The 27220-nt window shown below is 32.1% G+C and overlaps 1 protein-coding gene across 2 annotated transcripts in view; it reads left to right on the forward strand.

Annotated features, from left to right (window-relative positions):
• The window catches only part of SFT2D1 (SFT2 domain containing 1), a 40464-nt gene extending 13469 nt beyond the window's left edge, over window positions 1–26995 (forward strand). Inside the window, exons 2-8 of one of the 2 annotated variants that reach the window (XM_031937508.1) lie at window positions 12210–12296; window positions 13386–13468; window positions 16233–16314; window positions 17352–17387; window positions 18342–18400; window positions 24587–24616; window positions 26035–26995. In XM_031937508.1, the coding sequence (XP_031793368.1) occupies window positions 12210–12296; window positions 13386–13468; window positions 16233–16314; window positions 17352–17387; window positions 18342–18400; window positions 24587–24616; window positions 26035–26074 (417 nt within the window). In that variant the 3' untranslated portion in view covers window positions 26075–26995. The other variant, XM_031937509.1, reaches the window with a different exon arrangement.
• The last annotated feature ends 225 nt before the right edge of the window (window positions 26996–27220 follow it).

Raw genomic sequence — 27220 nt, forward strand, 5'->3', positions numbered from 1 at the left:
ATCCACTAGGCAATCTAGCTGCCCTTTGGTTTCATTGTTAAACTATTTACTCTGATGAAAAACATGTGCTTCAGGGTGAGATGGAAAGTGGTAGTAACTCTGCTCTTGCAGGTTCTGCTGTTGTAGTTGGTCTACTCTACTCAGAAGCCCCTAGGTGGAGGCTGAATGGTCAACTACTGGAGGAGTGTCTGAAGTGTGACCATCATATCCTTTACCCACAAACTTTGCATTTTTTCAGTTCCCTCATCACATGCTTGAGAAGTTACTTTAGCACTTTCTGGAATAATTCACAACACTTTTCTGAATACCTTCCACCTTTTTGAGGATATATGGCACCTCTTTTTTTTTTTTTGCTGCACAAAAGTGAAAAAGAGATTAGTAATAAAACGTTAGATGTAAATGTTGAGGATTGATTGTATATGGTCATGGTATATGTTCATTATAAGTATTACTTATTATAAATCTTTCTATTTTTAAAAAAAATTGTATTTGCCATTCCTTATATTACAATAATATCTTGATACATCTTAACTTTTAACCTGGGCCTTAAGAGTTGGTTTTCAGTTCTGCTATTATAGCAAGCATTGATATGAATATTTTTGCATGTATAGATCTTTTACTGGCATTAAATTTTGTGGGGTATAAGTGTAGTCATTAGTCAAAGGACATGAACTTTTGGTAATTTTTCACGCAAAGATTTTTTTTAGAGTGGTTGGATAAATTTATAGCTATACAGTTGCCAATTAGTATACTTCTTTTCTTCAAAAGTTAATGTCAGAACAAAAAGCATAACTTTTAAAAAGTCATTTCTGAAAATATTTCCCCTGCAAAGTCATTCCTCTCTTCAAAATTGAATTATCATCTGTAACAAAGAAAAACTGTTAAGCAAAAAATACCAAATCCACTAACCTTGTTAATAATGCATATAGCACTTGGCCTTTATATGCTGCTGTCATTTCCCTAGTTAGGCCCCCTGACAATGTCCACTTGTTTTCTTGGTTAGTTCCCTTTTCCTCATTCTTGCCATTTGACAGAGTATAAGACAAAACCTCAGTTGTTAAATCTGTATTTCTCTTCTAAGTGGTCTAGAACATATCATACTGTGAACATTTGGTCATTTATAGAGTGTATTTCTTATATTGAAAACTTCATATCCTTTTACTATTTTGGGGAAGTGCCTCTTGCCCTTAAAAAAGGGGGTGTCTACATATATATTAGATATCAAACTTTGATCCGGTGATATTTTGTTAAAAATGATTCCACCTCTCTAAGCTTCTCTTTTTAATCTACACTTATCTGTTGCTAAATGATGCTCCATAAGAGTGTATTTAGGGGACCATCTTGCTTCATCCCTTTTCATATTGGGAAAGCTTCTAATAATTGTGTGTGTGTGTGTGTGTGTGTGTGTGTGTGTGTGTGTGTGTAGACAGTTGGGGTTAAGTGACTTGCCCAGGGTCACACAACTAGGAAGTGTTAAGTGTTTAAGGCTAGATTTGAACTTAGGTCCTCCTGACTTCAGGGATGGTGCTCTATGCACTGCACCATCTAGCTGCTCCTAATAATTTTTTTCTATTGAATGATAGTTGATTTTAGATATAGATATTTAATTATATTAAAGAAAGACCCTTACATATCTGTGATTTTTAAAGCTTTTAATAGAAATGAGTATTGTATTTTGTTAAATAGTTTTTTGGTATTCTTTGAAATAACCATAGGTTTTTTTGGTGGTTGTTAAAAATAATTGTTTTCTCCATATTGATCCCTCCTTACTTCCTTATATGACTTCAGTTTGGTTCTGGTAAATCCGTTTTGGGCTATATTGTAAGAATTGTATTTTAAGTTTTTTTGTAGTTATATTCATTAGAAAATATAGTTTATTGTTATTTTGCTATCTAACTAATTTGGGTTATCAGGAATAGTATTTATTTAGTAGAATGAGTTATATATTTTAAATGTTAGAACTCACTAGTAAATCCATTAGACTTAGCTCTTTTTCCTGTGGTGGTTCTTATATGATCAGTTAATTTTTTTTCTCAGAGATTGGCTTAAGGTCTCTGCTTCTTGTTTTGCTTATTTCTAGATACTCATCTGCTTCCTTTGGTCCTTAAATTCTCACTTTTTATAGTATATAATTGCAATTAATAAATTTTTTTTTCTTTTTTTGTTTTCTGTTTCTTTGGAAAGATTCTTCATGAATACAATTTTTTCTTTTTTATTTGTATTTTAAAATTCTACTTTGTGAACTCTGATTTCAATTTTAAATTCATTTGTAAGTTATTCTTTTTTGAGTTTCATTTTTCTTTTGAACCATTCTGGAATTTCTTCCTTGATTTCCACAGAAGCCTTTCTTTTATTAAGTAATACTGGTTCCTTTTCCTTCATATTAGATTTTTTTGATAAAAGTACTGTGGTTTCTTTTTTAGGTCCCACTCATTTTCCCTTTTGATTTTAGGATTACTTGTATTATCTGCTTTGCATTCAGCGCTCGCTCTCTCTCTCTTTTTTTTTTTTTTTTGGAATTTTTTTTGGTATTTCAAGGATTTTCTTTTTATTCTCCATTAGTATTACTCTTTGGCCCTTCCTTTTCCTCTCATACACAAACTCCTGAGTCGGGGCAATTTGTTTTCTTCAGTTATAAAATTTTATATCAATTTCTGAAAGATGTTGAATATGACTTTTATCGGAGCTAGTTAATGCAAAATTGTTTTCTCAACCCATGCATTTTCTTTTTAGTAAGGTGAATTGATTTTTTAATGCAAACACTTTCAATATGTTCATAAGAAAAATACTTTATTACTCTAAGACTAATTTATAAGTTAGTTGATAGTTTGCAGTGACAGATACACTTCACTCCTCACATTAACAAAATTAAAGACCTCTTCTTTGTATATAGTATTCATTCTCTCTGCTGAAGCTAGTTGTGGGTTGATAAGCAGCTTTTGCTGATACCAAGAATTTATTCTGTGAAAGGAAAATGGATTAATTTTATTTTTTATTGTTTCCTCTTCTAATAATACACTTAGGAGTAATCATATGAAGAAAATTGCTCTCACCATTCATAAGAATTTCAACAGGACTTGGAAAATCTCTTTATAAATGGCTTTGATAGTAACTTTTATAAGGAATTATTTAGTGAAAAATTATTAATGCCGCCAGGAAAATTATCTTTCCCATATTTATTACATTTTATAAAACATTTATTTACATTTTAGTTTCATTGCAGCAAAAGATTATTTTTAAATTTATGGTTTTTTTATTTAACTTTTGTGATGTTTCTTTTCCTTGAAATGTACATTTTTGTGTTATCCTCTTTCTCCCCATTTCCCCTCTACCTTGGCCTATGAAATACTCTGTCTAGCCTTTAAGGTTGATATAAAAATGAGCAAAAATATCAGGGTGAGTTGAAAAACAATATACTTTGATATAATTTCAGCACATAGAAATAAAAAGTAAAAGTTTTGCTGTGTATTACATTTGAATAAGCACATGGATAAAGATTTACCAAGCACACACTATATGCTAGTCATATATAGTACTATATAGTACTATATACTATACATATAGTATATAGTACTATATGTACTAAGCACTGAGGAGTACTTTAAATGTTTCAAGTATGTGTCTCTTTTGAAATAGTTTTTGGAGGGCAGAAAAGATGGCAGAGTCAACATTTTTGCTTAACTCTTCCAACATCTCTTCTGCAATAACCTAGAAAATATACCAGATAGAATTTAGATCAGAAAAAGCTTAAAAAAAAAAAAAAACCAACACAGTGAGTCATTTTTCCAGCTCAAGGAAGATTAGAAAGACAGAAAAGTCTTAAGATATCTAGGAAAACAACATGGTCATAGTGGCAGCACCAAGACAGGATAGAGAGATACCAGGTGACACTTGATTTAGCATAGGGAACAGGAATGAGTGCTCTCTGTCAACTTATGTCCCACATTACCTAGTTAAAGATCATAGATCCAGAGCAGAGAATAGAAATGACTGAGCAGAACTTCGATGTGTGGCTCCTCAGAAACTGAGCAGTGGTTACTCACTTCTAACCTGTGGTCTTGTATTTAAGCACCCAGTGGAAAAAATCAGGATAGACCAAAGGAGAGTCAGCAGTTCAGTTGTTCCAAACCTGAAGAATGTTCCAGTAGGCTAACAGTGCCTGAGTCCAGCAATAGACTACTGAAACTTAACTATACACAGACCAATAGACCCATACCTGGATCAGGAACTCTTACAGCTCATACCATAAATCCAATAAACAGACTTCCTTTTAAGTCATACCATTTTGGAAGCATTGAAAACTTGCAGACCCCTATCTTCCTGCCTCAGTCTCTGAGTTGTAAATGAGCAGAGCCCAAAACTAACAAAGTCTAAAGTCAAGAAGTAACCTGGAAGAATGAGTTTAAAAAAGAAACACAACAACAACCTGATCATAAAGAGCTCAAAATAATAACTTAATCTCTATAAGCAAAGACTAAAAAAAAAAAAGTACAAATTGGATACATGTCCAACAATAATTTTTAGAAGAGCTAAAGAAACTTTTTAAGAGGAACAAAAAGAAAAAACAAACAAGAATGGCAGAAGAAGAAAAAGAATTGAGAACTATGCAAGAAAGTTGGGAAAAAAGAATTTAACGTTACTGAAGAAAATAACTCTTAAGAAATTAGAATTGACCAAATAGTCAAAGAAGAACAAAATCTTTTTAATATGTAAATATTATTTTTAATGACATATAAAGACAATTTTTAGCATTCATTTTTTAAATAAGATTTTGAGTTCCAAATTTTTCTCCTTCCAAACTCTTCCCCCTCGCCAAGATGGCAACCAATCTGATAAAGATTATATGTATAGTTATGTAAAACATTTCCAAATTAGTCATGTTATAAAAGAAAAAAGGAAAAAACAAAAAAACTAAAAAGGTGAAAACAAGTACAAAATCTTGTTGAAAAAGATTTCTTTAAAATAATTATTATACCCCCCCAAAATGATTATTGAATAAATGGAAGCTAATGATTCTAGGAGACACTACATCCCATTTAAAAATTTTTATTTAATTTGGGATTAAGCCTTTTTATTGTATAATATATATTTTTCTCATTTTTATTTATTTTAAATATTTATTTAAAACTAAATACAAAATAAGTAAAAATAGAAAAAGTAAGACAGAAAAAGGAAAGGAAAAAGGAAAAAAAATTGTCATGTGCCCAGTAGAACATCAGGGAGGCTTCAAAATTTGTAATAATAAATTTCCATTTCAAAAAAGCATATATAAGAAGAAATTATATTCATGACTGTCCATCTTTTCTTTGCTTCCTTGCTTGTAGGTTATTATTTTGTTCTTTGCTGTGTACTTTTTTTACTTCATTTTTTTGTTGTTGTTCTTTTTCATTCCCCTCATCCTCCAAGCAGGCCACAGTTAAACATGGATAGATTTAAAAATTTAAAAATATTTATATGTATACATATATACACATACATATCAATATATACACATACATTCATAAACACTTAGATATGTGTATATATTCATATATACATATACACACACCTACATGCACACACGCATATATACATACACATTTACACATATGTAGGCATGTGTTTAAAACAATATTAATATGGCTAACACATAGATTTCTCTCTTGTTTAAATCTTTAAGTTTGACTTTGAGATCAGTACTGGCCCTATTTTGTCTAATAAATTCTACTACTGATCCTTGTTATTGTATTTGTATATATCTCTTATTGTCTGTTTTTGCTAACTCTTCTATTTTTAGTTCTTTAGTACTTTCATTGCTCTGCTATTACTTAATCTCCCCCCAACTTATCTCATTTTTATTAATCTATATACCTTATCCCAGTCCCATTACTCTAAATATCCTTCTGTACGCAACCTTATCCTGTGCTACTCTTTCTCTTCTTTTTCCCTTCCCCATTAATCTAAACACCTTGTCCCACTGCAGTAAATCTCCACTTTACTCCAGCTTAATCTATTTCCTCCTCCCTTATTACTTTATAGATTTTGGAGTGTACTATAGCCTTCATGGTACATATGTGTTTTGTTTCCTATTTAACCCATTCCTGATGTGAGTAGGTTTTCTGAACTACCAGGCCTCCTCCCCATCTAATGGTTCTGTATCAGTTCTTCCTCTGCATCTCATTTATACGACATAATTACTATTTTTATCTTTTCCTAGAAAGTTTTGCTTTTTAGAGTCAGATTAGATTCTGCTCTTCCCCAATTTTTCTTTTGAACTTCCCAGTTTCTGATGTCAGTCTTAGATGTATAGTTTATATTTTCATGTATAAAACACAAACAATTTGTCTTTGTTGAATCCCTTTAAATTAGTCTTTGATGCTGGCTCTTATATGTTAAATTTTCTATTGAATTCAGATTTGGTTGAGACAAAATCTTGAAAATATGAAAGTTCAGAGAATTTTTTTTTCATTCATTTTGTGCTTAGTTTTGCTGGATATGATATTTTTGCCATGGGCCTAGTTCTTTGATTGTCTAATATTCTAGACCTGTGGTCTTTTATTGCAGCTGCTGATAAATACTGTATTATTCTAAATGTAGCTTCAGCATATTTGAACTTTTTTTTTTTTTTTTTTTTTGGTTGTTTTGTGTGGGATAAAGACCATAAGCTCAAATCAAGGAAATTTCTCAAGGTAGAAGCAGAAAGAAATTTTATTATAATTTTGAGAGAAAGGGCATCTTCCTCCCAACAAGCAGTCAGACAAGGAGAGGCAAGGGACAGAAAGAAGACAAAGATTATATACATATAGTCTTGGGTAACACTCCCCATAGGCTGGACCTCTGTATTAGTCAGGACAAATGACCTCACATTCTAAGTCATAAATGAGGAATAACTTTTAACCCAACCACATCTTTAGGATTACTAAATTACCTCATATGGGAGTTTTAATGTCGAGGTGGCCATAACTTAGTCTCACATTAGCATGAGGGGAGTGGGGCTTGGAGTTCCACTTTCTCATACATAAGTCAGATGATTTCTGGTAAATGAAACTGAAATCTAGGGTTTGAACAAATTTATTTTACTGACTGAGAAGTCTTCATCTATAGCACTCAATTTCTTGTAAAATTTTCTCTTATTCTGAAGTTTTTGAAATTTAGCAATAATGTTCCTATGTTTTCCTTATAGGATCTCTTTTGAGATGGTACCTGTGGATTTTTTCTATTTCTAATTCCCCTCTTGTTCTATTACTTAAGGACAATTTTCTTTGATTATTTCTTATATTATGCCAAGGTTCTTTTTTTGGTTATAGCTTTCCATTTGTCCAATTCTTTCTTTCTCTCTCTCTCTCTCTCTCTCTGTGGCAATTGGGGTTAAGTGACTTGCCCAGGGTCACACAAATAAGAAGTGTTAAGTGTCTAAGTCCAGATTTGAACTCAGGTCCTCCTGACTTCAGGGCTGGTGCTCTATGTACTGCACCACCTAGCTGCCCCTCCCAATTCTAATTTTCAAAGAATTATTTTTTTTCTTTAAGACTGGATTTTTTTTTTTTTAGTTGGCTAATTTTTTTTCATAATCTTGTTTTTCTTGTATGGTTCTTATTATTTATTTAAATTTTTTTCCCCTCCATCTCTCATTTGATTTTTGAAGTCTTTTTTGAATTCTTCTATAAATTCTTTCAGGACAGGTAGCCATTTAACATTACTCTCTGGGGTAAAAGAGACTTCCTTTTTTTTTTTTTTTAAACTTCAGTGTTCCTGGTCTTTCTTATTTCCATAGTAAGTAAGTTTTGTGGCTGGGTTCTTTCTCCTTGCCTGCTTCCCCTATCCCATCCTCCATGAGAACTTACTAGTATAAGAACCTATAATCTTGGGGGGAGGGGGAAGGGGATGGTGCCTCTGACTGCACTACAGTTCTCCCTTTTGATTTGGAACCCTAAACCAAAAACTCCATCCATGCTGGTTTGCTAGTAGCCAGTAGCATCTGTTCATTTGCTTTTGTACTCATCAGGTGTCCTGGTTCCTTCTTTCCCAGGGCCATGTTTTAGCTGCACAGCCAGACCTGGTATTGCTTAACAGCAGAGGTTCCCTCATTTTTCTCAGACTCTGCACTGGTACTCTCCATACTGTCTGGGAGGTGAAAGTTCTTTGTTTCTCTCTGAGTCCAGCTGGCCCCAGGATTTCCACCTGGATGTTTCTTTGGCACTAGCTTGGAGGTAATTATAATTCACACCAAGGTTGTGATCCTAGGTTCTGGTCTTCTTGAGTTGTTCCAGAATGACCCTGTTTTGCCCTAAATCTTAATTTGTTTTTTACTGCTCTATGTTTGCTCAGAGATACAATTTTGTTTTGTTTGTGGGGAAAATCTGGAAAGCTTGGAATTTTCCAACCTATTCTGCCATCTTACCAGAATCTTCTCTCTCATTTTAAAATAATCAATTTTAATTTTGATGAATTAATGATTTGACTACACAGATTTAGAAATAATGCCCACATCAATAATAATTTTTTTTATGTATGTCAAAATGTTTGTTAAAATTTTTTGTGTTTTGTAAAGTTTACCATGTCCAGCAAATAAACTCTTTTTTAAAGAATGAATTCATGATATAAAGGCACCAGGATATAAAGAAAATGGAATAGTTTCTGCATCTCAAGGAGTTTACATTCTATTAGGATAATTTTTAAGAAGTGATATACTCTTTTAATTCTGAAGAAATAGTCTAAATATGCTAGTTAAAACAACCATGTGTACTGCCTTAAGAAACTTCTGTGATAATAATCATTTTTATATCTAAGGGCCCCTTATATCTAAATGAATTAGGGACTCACTTAGAACTCTTAGCATTTTATTATATAGGAAATCCCATCTAGGCCTGATCAAGTTAGTAACATTATGGTTTTATTTCTAGTGCATTTTTGAATAAAGGGCTTCTATCACCTTACAGTGGCATGGGGTTATTTTCGGAAATGAAGTAGGATACCCATATTTCTCAGTATTATGGATGTGTGCTTTTAAATTTTTATTTTTTAAAAACATTTTAAATTTTATTTTATTTTTAATGGTATTTTAATTTTCTCTCATATGTCAAGATTTTATCATTCAATTTTACGATATTTTGAGTTATAAATTTTTCTCCTTTCTTCTCTTCTTCCTTCCCCTTTTCCAAAAATGATAGGCAGTTTGATAAAATTTATACATGTGCTGTGATGTAAAACATTTATTAGTCACAGCTATAAAAGAAGAAACAGATCAAAAGAAAAAAAACTATAAGAAAAAATAAAGTAGAAAAAAAATGCTTTTCTGCATTCAGAGTCCATTAGTTTTTTATCTGAATATGAATATTTTCCTTTGTGAGTCATTTATACTTGTCTTAGATCATTTTGTGGCTGAGAAGAGCTGAGTCATTCATAGTTGATTATCACACCATGTTGCTGGTGCTGTGTACAATGTTTTCCTGATTCTGCTCATTTCACTTTGCATTAATACAAGTCTTTGCAGGTTTTTCTGAAATCTGTTCACCATTTCTTATTGCACAATACTATTATATTAGCTTCATATACCACAGCTTGTTTAGCCATTCCTCAGTTGATGAGAATCCTCTCAATTTCTAATATTTTGCCACTATGAAAAGGGCTGTTATAAACATTTTTGCTTATGGAGGTCCATTTTAATTTTTTTTTAAATCTCTTTGGGATGCAGACTTCATAGTAATATTGTTAGATCACAGGGTATACATAGTTCGTTTGCCTTTTGGGCATAGTTCCAAATTGCTTTCCAGAATGGTTGGATCAATTCACAACTCCACCAGTATTCATTAGTGTCCCAGTTTTTCCACATCCTCTCCAAAATTTATCACTTTCCTTTTTTTTTTTTTTTGTCATATTAGCCAATCTGATAGTTGTGAGGTGGAATATTTTAATTCACATTTCTCTTAATAGAAGTAAAAGTTTCCTATATAAGAATTCTTAGATTTGCTTTTTGCTATATAAGGTGATTTCATTAGTGATAGGCACAATTGTAACAGGTATATGGAGTGTTCAGGGAAGACTTGTACATCTGGTGTGAGGATTTGCTGAACTCTTTTTCAGGAATATTTATCTGATACTTTTGGTGTCCACCTTTTACTCAACTCTTACCTGTGGCTCCTAGAAGTTGTAGCGTATATAGTCATCACATTTTGGTAAAAACCATTAGATAGATGGATGAAACAAGGTTGGGTATAAGACCTGTCGGTTTCCCCCAACCTCATTTCATCCATCTATCACTAGTGTCTGCCCAGAACATAATAACGCTGCCCCTCGTGAAATGGGCAAATGAAAATAGTTTATTCCAGTGGCTACGAAAGTGGCTGAAGCAGGCACTGTGGATGGAGAGCTTGGAGAGTGGTCAGACATCAGAGACACCAAGATTGCATTTTTGGCCATCACCAGTTATTCTGACTTTTGTCTTGCCACTGGACTTTGATGACTGTGGAAGAGAAAGTGAAGCTGGTGACTATGAATCTCTGCCGCTCTTAAATCTAATTTACATGTGAGTCAAGATATCATGTAATGTCATTGGTCCTTTTTTAAATGAAGGACAAACTTTTGAAATACATTGGTTAACCGAAATACATTATACACAGTAACTGCAAGAGTATATGATGATCAACTATGCTCCAAAGCAATCCCATTAGACTTTGGGCAGAAAATGCCATCTACATCCAGAAAAAGAACTGTGGAGATTGAATGTAAATCAACACATGCTATGTTCACTTTTTTTGTTGTTGTTGTTTTTTAATCTCTCCCATGGTTTTTCCTTTTTGTTTTGATTTTTCTCTTCTTGTTATTGTTTTTTTTAATCTCTCCCATGGTTTTTCCTTTTTGTTTTGATTTTTCTCTCCCAATATATTAATAAAGCATTGTATATTAAAAATAAATAAACTTACTACAATAAAAATATATATACATTGATTAAACTTGTGGATGAAAGTATAATCCATATCAATGTAATTTTTGTTGCCTATTTTCCATTTCAAGTTTACAGTTATTTAGAAAATATGGTCTCTGCCTTTAATGGTAGTTAGGGAGTGGCACTTTATTCGAAAAATTCTTAAGCATCTGGGGAATACATTTAGAAATTCTAGACAGTTTGATTTGATGTTGGCCCCTAAGTCCAGAATAGAAAAGTAAGGAGAAGCTGGGAAAAGGAAAAGGTATGCTAGAGCAGGCTTTTCAAGTGAATTAGGAGAATTACCAGAGAAAGTGGTTGGTGAAGGAGCTATGAAAGAGATGGAAAGAAAGAAAGAAATAATTCATGGCTGAGGCATTCCTGAAATAGTATGCCTGGAAAAGAAGTCACTAAACTAGAGAAACTGGTCTTAATTCCTCCAGAGCATGGACTCTGTTAAGGGAGATGAGGAAGTTGGGAAGGCCATGGCCAAAGAGAACTTGTTCTGGGAATAACAATGAGGTTCACAATGATTACAGTCTTCCCTAATCTGTCATTATTATTCTATCCATGTAAAAACATCTTTCAAATGAAAGATTTGATCAGTACTTAGGAAGCAGATGAAAAATTAAAACAAAGTGAGCAAATATTTTATGCTATATTAAAAATTAATTTTTACTGTGATTGACAAGAGTCTTTATTTAGTTATTCTTATCTACCTTTCATGCTACCTAAGGATTCAAGATGGATTTGATCAGGTAAGGAATATACCGTAGAATTTTTAATTGTGTAATAATTTTTAAAAGTTCTAATTTTATTTCGTTATTCTTAAAACATACAGTCTTACTTTCAAATGCACTTATGCATTGTGTGTTCACGTTTTGGAAAGGAAATTATTCCTAATTCTACACATTTAATTTCTTCAATTAGCTAGTAACAGATCTGTTCCAACTTTGGTAAATCAGATTTAATGTGGTACTTAATAGTTGAATGTGATACTCTAATCAGTACTCTGTAAGTCACATTAGTTCACTTAATTTGATAAGGATTTACCTAACTTGTAAGGGATTTACTCATGGAATAAACTGTCAACAGAAAACATTTTTTAGCTTAATGTATTTTGATTATTGTAAAATCATTATGGCTTTGAGCTTCTTTTATAAATTATATTTATAAATTATAAAAATTTTTAAAAATATGAAATTAAAATATTTCTTGGAGAATCAAACTATTGTCTCATTTTATTGTGAAAAAAATGTAAGAGTTTACATATAGATTTCAAAATTTTTTTTTTTTCCTCTTTAAGGTCCTAGATGCTTCAACACTTTCTTGGAATACTAGATTGAAGTGGTTTGTCATATGTTTCATATGTGGCATTTTATGTTCTCTTATTGTAAGTCAAAACCTTATATTTAAAAATATTTAATATAAATAAAATGACAACCTAAAATATTTACAACTATATAGCTATAAGTATTTAAAGTACAAGGTAATATAGTTTTTAAAGGTTGAGGTTATCACTTGAACTATGAGGTTGAGCTCAGGAATGTAACCTTCCTTTGGTGTATATATATATATATATGCTTGAATTTAGCTCAGGATCTAAGCTTTTAGTATTAGATTTTGCTTTGATGGGCTTTTGGAGATGCCACTATGCCAATAGATATATTGTGCAGATATGTTAAAATCATTGGATTTTAGCTCCTTAAACCACTTCTGGATTCTATTGAATCTGTCTTTTCTGGATTCAAAAAATTCTGCTTTTCAAATGCTCGGGGATGGTAGTGAAAACAACATTCTATACAACACTTTAGAAGAGAAAAAACACAGATAACAAAACCAAAAAAGAGTGAGCAAAATATATTAAACTTTATTTAAATTTAAAATATAAGCAGGAAAAAGTACTGAAATGTGGTAATTTTCATATATATATTTCAAAATGGTTTATTTTGGAGATATAATCTGGTCTTTTTTAGTAGGCAATATAATAATCAATACTACAAAGAAATAAGGTCAATTTTTTTTTTCTTAAAAACAATCACCAAGTTTTTTCCAGAGGGAAGTTTGTGTGTAGGGAAAGCTATAGTAATTTAGATTTGTTGTTATTTTTTTAATCTGTTATTGAAAAAGAATGTCATAGAAGGTTCATTCATTTCATTTTATTCTCTAGCTCAGAAAGGTCCTACAGCTCGTTAGTGGGAAAGGAATGACTAGAATCTGGCTCTCCTAATCCCGGGTCCATTGAGCTAAGTTTAAACAACAAATGTTGCTAGGAAATCTATTTAATCTAGTTGTTATTTAGAAATAGGCCAGAAAAAATAAAGTTTGTTTATAGATCTTTCCCTAGAAATGAGCTATGTAACATCTTTATTATTGACTTATTTTTTGAAATTCTGTTTAGCAGTAGATGATCAGGTTTTGTTTTTTTTTGTTTTTTTTGGTTTGAAATTAACTCTTGGATTAACTCTAAAATATCATATAGGGAACAGCATTGCTATGGCTTCCAGGAGGGGTGAAACTTTTTGCAGTTTTCTACACTTTGGGAAATATTTCTGCATTAGCCAGGTATGTGCATGTAAAATATTTATCCTTTCATATTGATGTTAACTGTTTAACTTTTAAAAATAGTATTCACTGGAAACATTTAGTTGTGTATGTATATGTGTGTTTTACTAAAATATTACTATTAGTAAATACTACTAATTAATAGTAATTACTATTACTAATACTCCAATTTCTGTTGGAGATGGAGCCAAGATGATAGAGTGGGGGCAGGGACTCGAACTCTCTTCCAGACTCCTCCAAGTATCTTTAAACAATGACTAAACAAATTATAGAGCATCAGAACCCACAAAAAGACACAGTGAAACAATTTTTCAGCTGAAAGTGGCTTGGAAGATTGGCAGGAGGGGTCTATTACCTCTGGGTGGGTCTACAGCATAATTGCAATTCAGGGTGCACCAGTAAGCTGGCTGTGGGGCTTCTAAATTTGCAGAAGTGGCAGTGATCTCCAGAGCTCTCAGCCCACAGGTTCCAAGGACAATTCAGGAGGAAAGGTTTAATGCACTAGGGTGTCAGGGGAGCCCCAGGAAACTAGATCAGGTTTTAGGAGTCACTGAATGATGGCAGCAGTAATGGTGAAGTAGCAGCATCAACCAGCTGTTGCAGTGAAAGCAGTGGCTTTCTCTGCCTACAAGGGGAGGAGGATTGAACTTCTGGGAGATTAAAGGGAACTCTTTACTTTCATTGAGACAGGATTCTGGTTGCTTTGCCCATACTCCGTTCTGGGTTGCTATGCTAACTAAGGTCCCTAGGAGGATTTCTGAAAACAGCTGCACAAAACCCCTGAAGCTTGGAACATTGCATGTCCAAAGGGCTATAAAGCATGCATATCATTTGACCTACTAATAAAACAACTACTAGGCATAAATCCCAAAAGAGATTTAAAAAAAAAAAAAAAAAAAAGGAAGAGTCTATATACAGCAATATTTATAGCAGCTCTCTTCTCAGGGCAAAGAATTGGAAATTGAGGGGATACTTGATCAATGGGGAATAGCTGAATAAATTGTGGTATGTGATTTTGATGGAATATTAATCGTTCTATAAGAAATACTGAGCAGGATGCTATCAGAAAAATCTGGGAAGTCTCTATGAGCTTAAGCAAAGTGAAACGTACTGTCTACATAATAATAGCAAAATTGTGGGACAATCAATCAACTGTGAATGATTTTGCTATTCTCAACAATACAATGAATGATCCAGTACTACTCTGAAGGACTAATGATTAAAAATGCTATTTATAACTAGAGAAAGAACTGATTGTGTCTGAATACGGACTGAAACATACTTTTTTTTTCCTTGTGGTTTATTTTTTGTAGGGATAGGGAGAGGGAGATTTATGGCTTTTTTGGTAACATGATTTTTATGGAATTATTTTGCATAACTTCATATGTGCCTTCTCAGTGTGGGGGTGTGGAGAGGGAGAGGATTAGTTTTAAAACAAATGTAAAAAATTGTTTCACATAGGAAAATAAAAGTATCAAAACAAAAAAAAAAAACAAATTACTCCTTTTGGTTTATATTGTACAATGGTTTTTTGCTAATATCCAAAGCAAATAATTTGGTGAATTCTTAAACTTGATTTGTTTACACTTCTTTCCAAAGTTTCAATAACAATAATAATGCAAATCTTAATATCACCTTCATCTCAGTTTTCATAATAACCTTATGATACAAGTAATGAAAATATTGGTCTTGTTTTATGGATGAAGAAAGTAAAGCCCAAAAGTTAATGATTTGTCTAAATAAAAGTTTAGATAAAAATATGGGGCAAATACACTTCTTAAAACATTTTATGCAAAACTTATGAAACTCAAAAAATTATAATTCATTGAGCACCTAGAGTCAAGGGATAATCAGATTACATGCTCCAAAGGGGCAGGTATCATAGCTTTATTTATCTTTGTTCTGTGAGTGCCTTTTACTCAGTAGGTGCTAAGTGGCTTTTTTAAGTTAATGTTGAAGTACTGGCATAAATGGGAATATTGCAAACAATTACTGATGCCCATAGAGGCAAAACATTAGCAAATTTGTAAATTTAGGAGTTTGGCATTATTGTTTATAGAAATCATTTATTTTTAAGTAAGACTTTTTTTCTCATTGAAGCTTTCATTTCCTGTGAATAATTGCTATGTTTGAATTGCAATCAGAGTGTTATATGTTTTCTACAACTTAGATTTTATAGTAGGGAATTATAGTTAGTCAGGAATTATAGTTAGTCAGGATTCAATGCATTAACATCTGTGTTAATTTTAATTGCAAATAGTTATACATCACAATAGAGAGAAGCAGCATATTTATTATTTACTCTTTTTAATTAATTTGTGTTTTTCGTCTTTTTAGTCATAGAATTTCATTATAATTAAATGTAGTAAACATAAGAAATAGTTTAATTGTGTACTACACAAATGAAAAAAATAGCTTAGAAGTGTGATTTATCAGCATTATAAATTAGCAATATATGAGTAATTTTTAAAACAATATTGTGTCTCTGGTAACTGAAATATCTAAATTTATTAGGATTTGTGTTGAGAAATTTATTTAAGAGACACCATGTCCTATTTATACAGTATATGTAACATGCAAAACCAAACTGCATGCACACATCTAAATATGATATAAATTTTATTTAGACTATGCACATATCTAAATATATAAATTTTATTCAGACTAGTACCTATCTGATTTTTATTACTAATTCCCTTTTTTATTAGCAAAGATTTGGTTGAATATGTCTCAATTATTTTTTCTTTTGACTTTTTTCAAATAGTACTTGCTTCTTAATGGGACCTGTGAAACAACTGAAAAAAATGTTTGAATCAACAAGGTTGTTTGCTACAGTTATCATGCTGGTAAATATAATTTTATTATTTTTGAACACTTCACAACATATTTTAACAGTGGTTTAAATGGTATAACATAACAAAAATTACTTGCATTACATGTACCACTACTTTTTTTTTTACTTTTTTTTTTAATTTAACAGTTTTACCCATAAGATTTAACTTTTATGGAGTTACTTAATCTAGGTCTCTAATAACTTGGCTTGTGCTTGCCTACTAAAAATTTCTGTATAATTAAGAATTCAATTCAACAAACAAAAATTATTCAGTTTAGTTATCATTGTACTTAGGATTTTTTTTCAAACTTTTCTAGTGCCTTCATCTCTTCATTTAAATTATTGAAAATCTTTAGAAATGTCATATATTAGACAAAAAATTGACATCAGTTATACACTTAAATTTTATGTTATCTTCACAGATAATTTTATACTTAATTGTTTAAAATATGCCAGTGGCAGAGTTGAAACTAAAACTAATTGGATTTTGGTCTCTTATTGTATTTTTTATTTCAGTTCCCTTTAATTCTTCATGTGCTTCTGACTTTTTATGTGATCCAAAAGTAAATTGTCACCTTGTAGATTCATATTCTCATGCCATTCACATTTATTACTGTATTATTTTAAATAGGCTCAGCATGTATGTGAATAAAATATAATTATGTTCTGCAAACAATGATTTTAAAAATTTTTATAAATTAATACTTAATTGTCTTCCTAAAAACTCTTCAGTTTTAAACTTATAGGTTCAGTTTCGTTATCAGTTTCCAGTCAATCAAAAGATGTTTGTACAAAGCAATATACAATGTTTTGGGCAAGGCAATATTAAACATGTTCTAAAGAAGGTGATTCAGTAGAATATTAGGTTTAATGTAGACATTTGTACCTATCTTTAGAGGTAATTTTTCAGTGTTGATTAGAAAATATTTTCAAGGTCATTTTCCAACTCTTGAATGGGACTTATTTGTAAATAAGTGTATTTTGTTAAATGGTTTAACCTATATCATATTACCACCTATGAATAAATGCTTTTTTTTCTTTTTAATTTAGATTTGTTTGGTGTTAACTCTGTGTGCTGCTCTTTGGGTAAGTGTTATCTGCTTTCTAGTTTTCTATTAAATACTTTTAAGTTTATCACTACTGAGTTCAGCGAACTGAAGCAGTGTTTTGGGTAAAACTCAAGGAACTGAAGAGTAATTGTTTCAGGTTCTTCCTGACTTCAAGAGAATAAAAGGTAGTTATAAAATTTATTATTATGCAATCCTGCATCCTGGTGTGGAAAATAGCATTATTGTGATAGAAGTTCTGTCACTTTTCACTTTTTGTGGTTTGCAAACACTAATAAAAAGAAATGATAGGATATATATACTTTAATTTTGATATCATGGAGGCAACAATGTTTTTTGAATTTGATTACATCACTTGATATCAGTCTTCTTGTGTTTTTGGATTAAGGGAGAAAAATAGCTTAAATTTCTAAGAAAGAAGTGTAAAGGTTGATCATTTAAAATAATGTTTAAAAGATCAAGATAAAATGAAGACTTTCTCTAAAAAACCACACCCACCAAAACAGAAAAAGTTAAAAGTTGCAAATGGAATGAAGTGAAACTCACAGAGTTTGGCATTCTTCAAGTAACTCTTGAAGGGCTGTCTGCCAAAATTGTGAGAGGAATCACAATAATTATTGAATTACTGAAGTATGAAATTCTGGCAACTAAGATTTTAGTGCCAGTTATGGGGGAAAGATACAATTGTCCTGAAAAGTTTAATATTTTGAAGAGTTTGTGTTCTTGCTCTAAAAGTTGTGACTTAAAAAAAATTATATTGCATATTGAAGAAAAATAGTTACTGAGTGAAATGAAGCCTAGGATTTGAAAAATATTTTATAAACAGTTCAAAGATTTCAGTTCAATTAAATTACACATGTAATAAAAATGGAAGCAGGAAGACCACTCAGGTATTAGAACCAGTGGTCACAGTCATGAATTGTTGAAAATACATTGTAAAATATGTTTCTGCTAATTAATATTTTTTGTTTAGTGGCATAAAAAAGGATTGGCTCTGCTGTTCTGCATATTGCAGTTTTTGGCAATGACTTGGTAAGTTTTTCTTATACTGATTTTAAAGAGTATTATCACCTCGGAACTGTTAATCACTCCCTCTTGAATTAATGAACTATTTAAAAGATACCTAAAAAAGATGACCTGATCTGGTGAAAGCAAAGTAAATTTTGAGACAGTAAGATTTCTACTATCATATCTTAAACAGAACCTTATAGTGTGGTTCAGAGGTTTCTCTTAACTCATACCATTGGAGTGAATATCTCTAGCATATGTTGTAACTGGATATATATATTTTTAAGCCATTAATATTTTGAAAAGTTGGAATGTATTTTCACAATTAATATTTGTAGCCGGATATATTTTTAAGCCATTGATGTTTTGAATGTTTGAAATGTATTTTCATAATAAATAGTTTAGATTTTGTGCTTATAGCTATTATTGAATACATTTAAATTAGTACCACATCGAATTTTAGAGTTGAGAGGGATCTCAGTGGCCACCTAGCTTAGCCTATATCTGAAGAAAGATGACTAAGGGTGTTTAAAGACTGGCTTGTTCATCTTGACTTTGAGACATCATTCATAGTAGATTAGCATTCATATTCACCACTTCTTTTAGTATATAAAAATATAGTATATTTAGCCTGGAGAACTGAAGGCAGCCAGTTTTTCCTTATCTCCTTACTTACCTTTGATGTTAACTACCTGTTGGCCCCATCTATTCTCTCCTTTATAGCCCATGCTCATTCTTGGCAGGAAAAAAAGCAAAGTAATAAAAATTGGGCCACTTTAGTTTTTTTCATTAGTTTTTATCTGTAGCCACCCTGACCATATGTAGCTCTCCCTTCTTTGATATTCTTCCCAGTAGAGCTACCAAAAAACTCTGCAAAAAAAAAAAGAAAAAAGAAAAGCCCTCTTTGTTGTTTGTCTTTTCTAATCATTCCTATATCTCCTTATTACTGTACCATATCATACTTTCATAACTTTCCATTATTTCTGACCCTTTTTTTAAACATCTTTTCAAAAGAGTAGTATCCTAATCTTTTGTCTTCATATAAACTAGTTTTTACTTCATTAGATATTAAATTGCCCTTGAGATTTGATTGTTCTAGGTGGTTGACCTCACTTCCTGACTGTGTGAGGATAAAACAATTACATGGAGATTCAGCTTCTTTCTGATATTTGTCTGGCAGATCACAAATGATAATTTTCAGTGTCCTTGATGTGTTTCCTGGGTGGATATTCTTCCTCTGCTTTGAGTTAAGTTTTTACTGACCAGGGAACTGACCTGAGTCCCATCTAGCCTGGAACAGTCATTGTAGTAGGTAGGATTCAAATAAAACACAATGCTATCTTGGGGGATGGACAGTTCAAAGAACGGTGAGCCCAGATTGACCTCCATGCTTTTGTGAAAGCCCTAGAAACGGTGATGACTTCACCTTAGTGTGAAGTACCCTCAAACCCTGAGAAAGGAGAGTTCGATTTCTGACCATTCAGCAAAGAGAAACTGCCATGAATATGTTTTTTTGTCATTCAGAACTGTACCCTAAGGATAATTTTATCAATCTATTGGTAGTTGAATTTGGACTACTTGGGAAGGGTCTTCAGACCCACCAGCTGGTAGGCATAGGCCTGGACCCAGCTCAATTGTAATTTTAAGTTTAAGTTTAAGTTTGAAAAACTGCTAAAAGATCTGCTTATGACATTTTTATGGGGCAGGTTAGAGGCCATTGGATCCTACCACACGGACTTGGTTAAGAGTCTTAAGAAATTGTAGGGATTTTCTCCAGGAGCCTAGGAACCGAGGAGGTGAATAACATGCCAGTCACATCCCAGTTGATTGCTGAGACCAGTTATTGCTGCCACAGTTTCCGAGGTTTAAAAAGAGACAGCTTCCAACTTTTACTCCAGTGAAAGGAGACATCTATAGGTTATTCAGTGGTTAACAGATATATTTGGCCACCTGCTATGTTCTGAGGGCACACCTGAGTGAAGCTCTCCCTGCTTTGCTGTGCCTGAATTGGTCTGGCAGTCAAATGACCTGAAAGGGGTTGGAACTCCTTAGGGCTGTTTTGTACTCCTACAACCTGGAAGAGATATCAACTACTCAAACCTTTTAATCCTTCGAGCTAAAAAAAAAAATCTCAAGGACAATTTCATTATCTTAAAAAAAACTTAACCTAACCTGAATGGGGGACAGGGGTTCCGATAACTGATTTCAACACACCTCTGCATCTAAATAGGTCTCTTCTCTTCCTTTTCCCTCCTCTCAAAATTGTTTGCTATTACAATATCTCCAGAGCTGACCTGTAGAATTTGTCTGTGGCATCCCACCTGGCCTGTTTTTGAGCTCTTTGAAATCCATTCTTCTAAAATCTAGAATTCTTGTCAGATGTTGGCCTGTTTTCATCTTTTCTTTTACAAACTTTAAGAGGAATTGAGTATTTCCTCAGTAAGCAGTTTTTATTGGTGAGAATCTGATCTGGAAATTAATTGCTTCTTCCCCTTCAAAAATAAAGTTACCATTAAAGCAAGTTAAGAAATACTGAGCTGCTGTTTTTTGCAGAGATGGAGCTCCAGCTTATGTCCATTTCTGACCCAATGAATAAAGTACTGGCATGTTACTTAATCTTGTTTGCCTCAGTTTCCCTCCCTATAAAATGAGCTGGAGAAGGAAATGAGCAAACCACCTTTATTTTTGTTCACAAAGACTCAGACAACTGAAATGACTGCATATCATCCTCATCACTTTTGTATCATGCCTCTAATTTAGGCTTATGATCTGTTTCCTAAACTCATCTTTTTTTGGGGGGGGGGTCTAGATAGATTGCATTGTTTTTTTCTGTTTTTACTTGCATTGATCTCCATTTAAATGAATGTGCCCATTCTCCTTTCTCCCTCATTCCTTATGGTTCCCCTTCTTTTCCTAATATGTCAATATTTTCTTACTACATAACGCAAACTTCTTCCTTTTACCCATTTTCTTTCTTTTGAATAAAAGGTGCCTGTTTAATTGCTTGCTGTTTAGGGGAGGGAGAAGGAGAAGAAGAAAGGAAAAAATTTGGAACACAAAGTTTTGAAGGGGTGAATGTTGGAAACTATGTTTGCATGTATTTCGAAAAAGAAAAGGCTATTTATTATTTTTAAAAAGAGGGACCTATCTAAAGCTATATTATAGTTGTGAATCTCAAATATGGCTTTCTAATTCATCATGCTTGTTGGCTATTTTCTCTGCATTTATATATAGACTTTAGAAGCTATGAATTTTACGACTTTCTCCTATCTTGGATTTTTTTGTCTTGTGAACATTTTTATGTATTCACTACTATTCTTCTTTCTACTTTCTATTTATTCTCTATGGAATGCAGTTTGGTGGCTGTTTTTCCCTCCTTATTTCTTTTTAATTTAACAGAAGGAAGAAAGGAGGAAATGAGTACTTATTAAACATTATATATCAGTTATTATGCTAAACTTTACAAATTCTCTTGTTTGAGTCTCATAACAACTCTGGGAAGTAGATCCTATTGTCATCATTCCCATTTTACAGATGAGTCCTTGTTAGATATCGTGCATACCTTGTCATTATTATATTTTAAACTGTAATCTAGAAATCCAAATCTTATCCTATCATCTTCTTAACCCAAGTATTCATTTCCCAAATATGCTTTTCTTATATCTATCATCCCTTGTCATCTTTTACTGAGTAATGGAAGCTGTTTCTGTTCCCCAAGCCCTTTGATTTCTTGCCCAAGATTTTTTAAACGTTGACAGTGTTTCTCCTCATTTCCATTTATCACTATAATTTGTGCTTATGTGAATCACGAAAAATATCATCCGTTCTGGCAAGTCTTGGGAGAATCTTCAGTGTTATGTTTTGATACATTCCTCAGCTGAAAAGCATTGAGCAATTAGATTATTTTCCTTTATTTTCTTCAAGTCTTATGATATCCTTAATAATAATAAAGCTCTTGTTTTCTCTAGTTCTCTTCTATCAATCTCCTGTATTTTAAAAAAGATTTAATTCAAGGGTTGTATACTGTTAATTTGGGAAAGGAACAAAAGAATCTTTATTGTTTGAAATTTAAGAGGAAAATGTTTTATGACTTGATGAATGATAAATCCATTCAAGTCTTTATTATTTTGTTATTTACTAAGATAACATGGCTCAGTAGTTTGCTGAATAGAAGACCAACTGTTGCATTAATTTTTTTCCAAATTAATTATGAATATGACAATTTATATTAGATTACATTTACAAATTAGATGGGATTTTATAATTTAGGCCATTCTTAGATCTGTGGGATCATATAGTTGAATCCTCTCATTTCATAGGCCCATAGTAATTGAATAACTTGCCTAAAGTTACAGAGCTAATTAGTGGCTGAGCTAGAACAAGAGTCCAAGTGTCTAGGCTTTAAGGCCTCTGTTCTTTCACCGTTCAGCTTAATTATGTATAACCAAAAGATACTTAATTTGTTAGAAGTAGCATACGGTAATTTTCCATCTAATTATGAAAGCTAAAATTGTACTTTGAAAATTTCATATATTCTGTGTCTCTGAGTGGGATGTTGAGTGTTTTTTTCCTCAAGAGACCTCTGCTTGATTTGAAAGTAGCATTATAATTAAGCTTAAATCAACAAAAAATTGAATGCCAACATTTTCATGTATTCTGAGCCTTTCTTAGGAAACTACTGATGGCTAATCAAAGGCAGTTGAGCCAGTTAGTTTCATCTCAAGACAAAAGCTAGGAAGATCACCGTTAACAAATTAAGCTTGCCTGATTAGCTCCCTCTAAGTATAACAGGCAGTTGGCCATACAGGGACAGTGGGCATAACAGTTACCAAAAAGAAGGTCTAAATTCTTAAGTACAAAGGTCGAAGAGAATGTTGTAGTATCTCACATAAAATAAATAGTGTTTGTTTTTCTGTTATAGAGAAGCAGAATGTTGCCTGAACTCTATCCTAGAGGAGGAAAAAAGAGTATGAGAAATATCTCTTCACTCATAGTGAACAAGAAGCATGAAGGTCTTTTTTTTTTTTTTTTTTTTTTTTTTTTAATGAAAGAAAAAACCTTTACTTTTTCTTCCTCTTTTTTGGTGAGAGTGAGTGGTGAAGTGGATTGGGGAGTTTATTGGCAGATAGGGGGTTTTGAATAGGTTTTGAATTTCTGGATGATAGCTCAAAATATGAGAATGATGGACTATTTGTCAGGGACATGGCAAAAGAAACTAATAATAGAATTTGGGAACCTAGAATAAGATTATAAGAGAGCAGTTAGCTGCCTGCAGTTTAAAGCATCAAACTCAAATGAACTGCATCCCAGGATACTTGCAGATTATGTTTTTGCTAAATTACTATCTTTCAAATGAAGTAAATTTCAAAGTAGTCTTTGAAAGATCATGATGAATATAAAAGCTTCTATATTCTTGAAGGAAAAATATCCCCATTTTCAAAAAAAAGGAAGAGGTATAATGGACCCTTAATTCTTGGCAAAACTATTAATAGCTAGCTTTTGTATATCTTCTGCTAAGTTCTAGGATCCATGGTAAGTATATTTGATCCTCACAACAACCTTGGGAAGGAGATAAATTCTCTTATTAGTCCCTTTTATAATTGAAGAAACTGAGGCAAACAGAGGTAGTGATTTGCCCAGGGTTACATAGCCAGTTCATAGCTGAGGTTGAATTTGAATTTAGGATGTCTTCTATCTACTTTTTGACATCTGTTCTGCCTATCTGCTCTATGTACTGTGACATCATGACAACGTCACTCTTTCTTAGAAAAAGCAATGAGGCTGACATCAGGAAATATTTATGTATTTACTAGTCCATTTAGCTGTAGTTTACCTCACATGCCTTTAACAAAATCTCATTCTTAGTCTTATGGGAAAAATTGGAAAGAGGTGGGCCAAAAGAGATTATGCAATTAAATAGATTGAGAGCTGTATAAGTGTTCAAATGACAGTAGTAACTTAGTTTCCACATCATCTTGGTTTTTCAGTGGACTGCACTAGCATCTGTTTGAACTTGTGACATTTAATTTAAGATTACTAATGTGAAGAAGTTGTTCTTCCAGAACTCTTATTTTTTAAGAGTATATGATACAAGAAGGTAATCTTATTATACTTAGCTGATTTTCTTGTTTTGATATAATAAAAATTATTTTGTATGTTTAAAAAAATTATATACTTGGAAATCCTAATCATGTTGTCTTCCTCTTACAGGTATAGTTTATCATATATCCCATATGCAAGGTAAGCCAAATTTGACAAGATCTTTTAAATATAGTTTTTGGAGGTTACTTCTTAGATTGTTCTCTTTAGTATAAGAAGTGAATTAGTTTTTTTTTTTCTTTTAAAGAGATAAGTGAGGTATTTTGTGATATACATTTTGATGTTACAGAATTGGATGGAGAGAATGAATTATATATATTACATCTATCTTTAAATGATTTTACATATCTTTATAATTACAAAGTTTTGAGAAATCTTATTTGTTTCTTAATTATGGTTTCATTTTGGAACTGAAAGTCAGAGAAGGTCTATCCAGTAGAAGAGACTAGGAGAAACACTTTACATTAAGAAGGCAAGCTTCTAGAACATATATCTTATTTACTTAAAAGTGAAAATCAGTGGGAATGTAGAGAATGGAGTCTGTTGGCATTTTACTTTAAAGCCAATATTGCTGGAATATCTTTATACCATATGGCGAAGAGATTGATACAATTTAACTTTAGAGAAAAAAACGGGATTCATTTCTCTTTTCCAACCTTTGAAATGTAATATATGTAAGAAATTGGGGTGGGGGAGGAAATCATGCTTTTTAATAATGCAGAAAATTAGTTCAGTTTTTTATTCCATAATAAATGGGATATAAAATTTGAAAGAGAAAAAATTACAAGTCATCCACAGAGCAAAACAAAGTCTTCTACCACTGTCTTAAGCTCTACCAGTGTATCTTGAAACCTTAGTGGATCTGTTTCCATTTCATTCCCTGCCTCCCACTTTGAACTCCCAGTTTTTACAAGGTTTTTGGTGGGGAGAGAGAGAAAGGCCTGTGAGTTGTCTCCTGTGCACTCTGTGCATAGAACATCTCTTGTCCTACTATTTTGCCCATTCATCCTTAGTGATCTTGAGGCATCTTGGAAATGACAGGTACCTTTACAAATCCTTTACTTTATACAGAACAGCATTCAGAATTTCTTAATGATAGAGCATTATTAGTGACTTGATTGTAACATTATGCCAAAAAAATTTAAGTTGTTTGAATTTCAGTATGAAATGATAATCCAGAGGTTTCATTCATTTTTTTTTTAAATCTGTAGCTTTTATCTAAATTTTTCATTTGAAAGGTAATTAGAGCTCTAGTTCGTTATCTCTTGTTGGTGTCACTTTTTTTGTAGCTAAATTATTTTGATCATGTAAGATCACTTATTGGACTAAGTGCCATTTCAAAGAAAAAAAAATTCTCAAGATCTAGTAATGACACACATACTTCAGGTATTGAAAATTCAACAAATTGTATTATGTCAGAATATCACATTTAAGATTGTTTTATGGCATTTGATTTTTATTGTCCATGCAAGACTTGATGCTAAGAAGTTTTCACCAAATGTGTTTATGGGAAGGTTATTACATTCTCTTTTTTCTCTTTCCTCCTTCCTTCTCCTTAGGGATGCAGTGAAGAAATGCTTTTCTTCTCTGATAAGTTAAAATAAAGAAACTTTTTGAAGATGAAATTTTTATATTGATGTCAAGTTTTCTTGGTGAAGCATACTTCAAAATTAATTTTCACTTCAAAAATGTTGCAATAATTTAACATCTTTTGTATACTGAGTAAAAAATCTTTTATGTTTAAACTGTTAAATATTTTTGTCTTAAATTCACAATGTGCCATTATTGTGAGTTTCCAAAGAACAGGAAATTTTAATCATAGAGCTTAGATTATTTTATAAATCACTTAGCTTCTTTTAGATTGCTTTGAGATTTGTAGTTGTTTGGAGAGCTTACTGTAAATCGACAGCAAGTTATATACAGTTTTCTGACTCTTTATAATTTTTCTAAGACATCATTGTTTTTACTTGAAATGTGAAATAGTTTTTCTTTAAATTGAGTTGCATATTATGTATAGTAAACAAATTAATATATAAATCATTATACTTTTGAAATAAAACAAAAATTTGGAAAAAAGATTTTCTGTATCCAATTTGTTAAAGGGGAGATGAGAGGAAGTAAACACTACTAATAGCCAAGCCAGTTCCCTACCTATAAACTTATACCCACCCTGCAAAAAAGGTAAGCAATTTTGCCTTCCCTTGTAATCTCATTATTTTTCCTACTGATTTGAAAAAAAAAAATAGAAAAGAATTTATTTAGAAATTATAGTATCAGGAAAAGTTGGGTGACATATTTTGGACTGCCTCCCAACCCCTAAATACTCCTGGTTCTTTTCTTTTTCTGAGAAAGATATTCCATTTTTAAAATATGCTTTTTTTTTCTCTCAGTGCTAATTTCACTCCCAACAGCCACTAGATTAGAGCTGTTTTTAACCTTTTTTTGCATGTGCACTCCTTTGATAGGTCCTATGGACCCCTTCACAGCATAATGTTTTAAGTGCATAAAATATGTAGAATTATAAAGGAACAGCAATTACATTAAAATAGAATTATGATGAATGTAAACTGTTTGCATTTTTGTTTTTTTTCCTGGGTTATTTTTTACCTTATGAATCCAATTCTCCCTGTGCAACAAGAGAACTGTTTGGTTCTGTACACATACATTGTATCTAGCATATACTGCAATATATTTAACATATATAGGACTGCTTGCCATCTAGGGGAGGGGGTGAAGGGAGAGAGG

This window comes from Sarcophilus harrisii, chromosome 4 (assembly GCF_902635505.1).
Source record: "Sarcophilus harrisii chromosome 4, mSarHar1.11, whole genome shotgun sequence".
Taxonomy (NCBI): domain Eukaryota; kingdom Metazoa; phylum Chordata; class Mammalia; order Dasyuromorphia; family Dasyuridae; genus Sarcophilus; species Sarcophilus harrisii.